At 38.8% G+C, this 4,678-nt stretch overlaps 1 protein-coding gene across 1 annotated transcript; it reads right to left on the bottom strand.

Moving 5' to 3' along the window:
* Positions 1 to 947: 947 nt before the first annotated feature.
* Positions 948 to 3,486, bottom strand: LOC122623418 (ubiquitin-conjugating enzyme E2 N). Its single transcript, XM_043802573.1, has 2 exons — positions 3,309 to 3,486; positions 948 to 1,691 (listed from the first exon to the last, which is right to left on the bottom strand). Exon 2 carries the CDS (start codon positions 1,613 to 1,615, stop codon positions 1,160 to 1,162), a length of 456 nt encoding a protein of 151 aa, XP_043658508.1. The 5' UTR covers positions 1,616 to 1,691; positions 3,309 to 3,486; the 3' UTR covers positions 948 to 1,159.
* Positions 3,487 to 4,678: the final 1,192 nt, after the last annotated feature.

A 4,678-nucleotide genomic window follows, 5' to 3' on the forward strand; every position in this document is an offset into this window, starting at 1 on the left:
AATTAATTTAAATTAAAAAAAAACTGAATTGAATATCTTCTTGATTTTTATTCTCATTTACTCTCTGATTTATGGTTGCTATTCTTTTTTCGGATAATTTTTTAGTGATTTGGGTGACAAACATTTAGTTACTGTACACAATTTGTTGTTGAGAACTGCTCTTGAAATTTTCACGCAATCAAGCCACTACTTGTATGTTTTCCTTTTTTTTTTTTGTATAAATATATAGTGTATGCATTCATTGTATTTTGTTCTTGTATCATATTTTTGTAGTTTTTTTAAATATTTTTTCAAAAATTACTAATAGCTTAAAGGCTTCATTGTTTGGTTAAAAAAATTGTTTTCGAGTAAAACCATCTATAGTTTATCAAAGGGACTCTGACACAACCCAGGCAAAGCTCAAGTATCAATCGAAATGGTGAACTCTCTTAATTAAGGAAAGTAGTCTTCAAATTGGACGATCACATCTAAAACACTTTGATGAAACACTGAAAATGATACAATCAAAACTCTCTATTTTGAGTAGACATTTTAAGCGAGTTTTTAAATGACTTTTCGACCGAATGTGGAAATCATCGAAATCAAAATCCCTTCCAGTTGCCTTTCCAATTGATTTATTATCTGATGCTACATGGGTTAATGGTTAAATGGGTTGGTTATTCAGTTACACATAGAATTATATACGGCTATATGTATATAGACACCAGACCCCTCGAACAAATCAATAGAAACGATTAAAACCAATTACTGTGTTTGTTTTTTTGTTTTTTTTTTCTCTCGTTTTTTTCGTTTTTTGTTTGTTTCGGATACATGTATATGACTTACATAAAGAATGCTTTCGCTATCTCTCCTCCATTTCGCCGATCGCCCCGATCGATTGAAAAAAATATATATATATTAATATATTATATGTATATCCCGCCCCAGAAGGTTCGACAAAAAAAAAGTGTTTTTAAATCGTTTGTTTTTTTTTGTTTTCTTGCTTTCTTATTTTATGTTTTCTTTCTTTCTTTCGTATGCTTTAGGTTTTTTCTGGTTTTTCTGTTTTTAAAGTATGCAATTTCCCCACCCGCCCGTCCATGTAACGCACCCACTTTCTGGAAAATCGCCGATACAACTGCCGGATCCGCTTCCTGACTCTCCTCCTGACCTCGGGCGTTCAGTCTTCGACGGCATATTTCTGGGTCCATTCGCGGGCATTGCGAATGGCCTCCGCCTCGTTGACCTTCCACAACTCGGCCACATCGTTGGCCAGCGGATCGTCGGGATTGGGTGCACTGAGCAGCGCCTGAATCGATAGCAATATGGTGCGGATCTGCAGCGCTGGACTCCACTTGTCCTTCAGCACGTCGAGGCAAATGCGGCCCAATCGATCGATGTTCGGATGGTAGATCTTCGTGATGAAGCGCACCTTGGGCGCGGACATGGGATAGTCCTCCGGAAGGAAGAGTTCCAGCTTGAACACGCCGCCCTCGAAGGGCGAATCATTCGGTCCGGTCACGATCACATGGAAGTAACGGGCATTGTTCTCATCGGGAATGGCATTGATACCGGGCACAGGCTCCTGCATCAAGCGCTGAGTCTCCTTGATGATGCGACGTGGCAGGCTCGACATCGTTAAGCTGGCTCCTCTTGTTCCTTGCTACGCGGTGAACTGGAAACGCGGTTGGTATCAGTGGCTTCTCGTTGAGCTGCAAACGAGATGGGAGTGAAGTAAGTCAATTAATCCACCATCCTCAACGTTTCAAAGATTAAGACTAAAAGTAAGTTTCAACTGTTAAATGAAACTGTTACTAAATTAACTCCTAGCCCTGCTATTCAATTTGGGTTGAGTGTATGTATCAGTATAATAGCAACATTGGTAAGCTGGAGTTTCAGTTGCGTCGGAAATCAAGGAGAATTTTCCTTTTGCAGCTCAAGGTCGTTCTTTATGGGGACGCGTGTGTGTAGGGTTGGGTGGATTTTGGTCTGATACGTGGCTTTCACTTTCCTCAAGAAAGTTTTGCCACAGAATTTAGCATGCCACAAAGATGTGTCTCTCGTACAGTGTAAGCAATTCAAAATATTTGATATTTTTTAAGATATTTTTCAAGTGTAGCATTTAATTGGTAAAATTGCTTGGCGGAATGTGACTGCTGTAAATTAAATATTAACAATTTTTAATGGAAAATATCTAAGCGAATTCAAATTTTTGGGACTGTTTATTTACTAGATAACCTGGTGATCTATACTATATTGTATTATCATCTTATTGGCCAATATACTGAATTCCGGGCATAAACCTCAGTTATTTGTGTTACACTTTTTTGAAATTCAACAGGAAAGAACATAATTGAAACGGATTTCTTCTTGTGTAAGTCAAGGCCCACCCACCCATGCGCCACCCCCTTTAGCGTGACCTTGCGGCTCCTTTAACTGTTTACATTTCCTAGACACACGGAAAAATCAAGGCAAGCAACGGTGAAAAGGAGAAAGACGCAGATAAACATGGAATAAAAGGCAATAAATGAATGTCTCGAAGTTTCCAGAAATTGTATTGAGAAACCACAAAAACAAAAACAAAACACCTAAAGCCAACAAAAGAAATTGCGTTATTAAAAAATGCAAATTACAATAATTTAACCATAATGTTTTTGTGCAAGTGTGCGCCGTTTCGTAGTTTCGCCGTTTTTCAAACTTATTGATTTCCCTTTTGGGTGACAGATGCACGTAGTCCGCAGAGGAAGAAGAAGCAGGGCGGACAGGGGAAATGCGGAGGGGTTAACGGGGTGAGCGGCTTGAAAAATCAATAATGTTGGCAATTAAACTAAAAAAAAAACACCTAATAAGATTTTCCTTTCTTGCAAACAGAAATTTCGCACACACACACAAACACACAAGCACAGCGAGACACGCACGCACGCACACAGACAAAGTGCAGACAACGCGCACGAAAAAGACAAAGGCGAAAAGAGAATATGCGGATGGGTGAGACAAAGAGGGCGAGCCAAAAAAAGAAAGAAAAGCAAACGCCGCCTTTTCGGCGAATTTAATTTAACAAGAAAACCGAAAACTTGGTGCAAACGCCACAATTATTGTTTTCCACACACACACACACACTTTTACGGCTTTTTTTCTTAGCTCTTCTTCGATTTTATATTAAATTTTATTTGCTGCTTGTGCTTCTTCTTCTGCTGCTGCTACTCCTGGCTTCTTTTGTTGTTGTTGTTGTTCTCACTTTGGTCTTTTTTCGGGCATTTGCAACTTTTTTGGACAAAAACAACGATTTTTCGCTATAGTATGCAACTTTCGATGAAACACAAACTCACAGCGAAACAGCGCCAAGTTATTGGTGAACTTTATATGCAGCTATGGCCAATACTTCGTTGGCAAATTGATAAAATTGGATTTTTGCAGGCAGCTCCACCACAAAAATTATGAATGTCGAACACACTCGAAAAAAAATGTAGCCGTTCGCCTGTGTGTGTGCGCGTTGGTGTGACTAACGTGCGTCTGTGTGTCGTGCGTGTGAGCGGCAATGTCAAAATGGCAGGGTTGCCAGGGCGCCTTTAGCTAAAATCACATTTCTTACGACACGTTTGCCTTGAATTATTGTTGAAATTTCAATGTATGCATATTTTTACATAATTGCTGAAATATATTTACGGGTTCTTATCGTTTTCTTTTGTCTTTTTACAGGTACGTTTATTTTTCGCCGTAGTAAAAACGACTTTCGACTGACAACTCTAGCGCTTAGCGGCTGTCAAATGGGACCGTATTTCGTAGCAATCAGCTGTTCGGCACGCAGCAACCCCTGGTTTAGCAGCACTTAGCTTTTTTCTGTCGCTCATTTTGATTGGAAAATTGGCGGGACAAATCCAATTGGAAGTACCCACCATAAAGGATTAACAGAAAGTGTGAATTTCGCGAATTAGCAACGAATTTACTTTTAATTTATTTAACTATCATAACGACTTTGTCTTTTATATCCGTTGTTCAAAAATAATGCATTGCGTTTTGAATATTCATCAGACGTAACGTAAACTCGTCCTAAAGGTAAACACAAAGCTCTCTTCATACATATGTATGTATGTATGAATGTATTATGACTAATTAATATCGTACTTCTTTGTAACTGCGTAAGCATCTGTTTCTAAAGAACTTTTATAAGAGTTCTTTGTATAATATAATAATAACTCCTAGCTAGAGTAAAATTGAAGGCCTATTAAAATGCTTATTTTATTACAATCGAATCTTTCGAAAGCAAATTAATTAATTAGAAAGTGATTGTAGTTTGGCTATTTAACAAGTCTAATAAGAGTCGGGGCAAGCTTCCAATCAGACACGTGCGCAATCATAACCCCAAAAAGCGAGATAGCAACAACAACGAATTGTCAATTTGCTGTAATCAACATTTATGCGTTTTTAAAAAGAGAGGCTGTCCAAACGCACACACACACGAACACAAACACACACACACATGTGCGCACTTGCACTCACACCCACACATCGAATGCAATGCCCAATGGACGCACAAGAAACCGAAATGAGCAACAACAAAAACCACAAGGCAGAAGGCAGAAAACTAAAATACAAAAAAAAACAAGCAAAGCCTCTCGCTCGCACACACACATGCTATTTATCATTCGTATTCGCTCGATTGCATAGGCCGGATGCATGTGTGTGTGTGTTTGTGTGT

Source organism: Drosophila teissieri, chromosome X (assembly GCF_016746235.2).
Source record: "Drosophila teissieri strain GT53w chromosome X, Prin_Dtei_1.1, whole genome shotgun sequence".
In the NCBI taxonomy this organism is placed as follows: Eukaryota; Metazoa; Arthropoda; class Insecta; order Diptera; family Drosophilidae; genus Drosophila; species Drosophila teissieri.

Coding starts and splice junctions, on each gene's coding strand:
- LOC122623418 (XM_043802573.1), bottom strand. CDS start 1,615: ATGTCGAGCCTGCCACGTCGCATCATCAAGGAGACTCAGCGCTTGATG.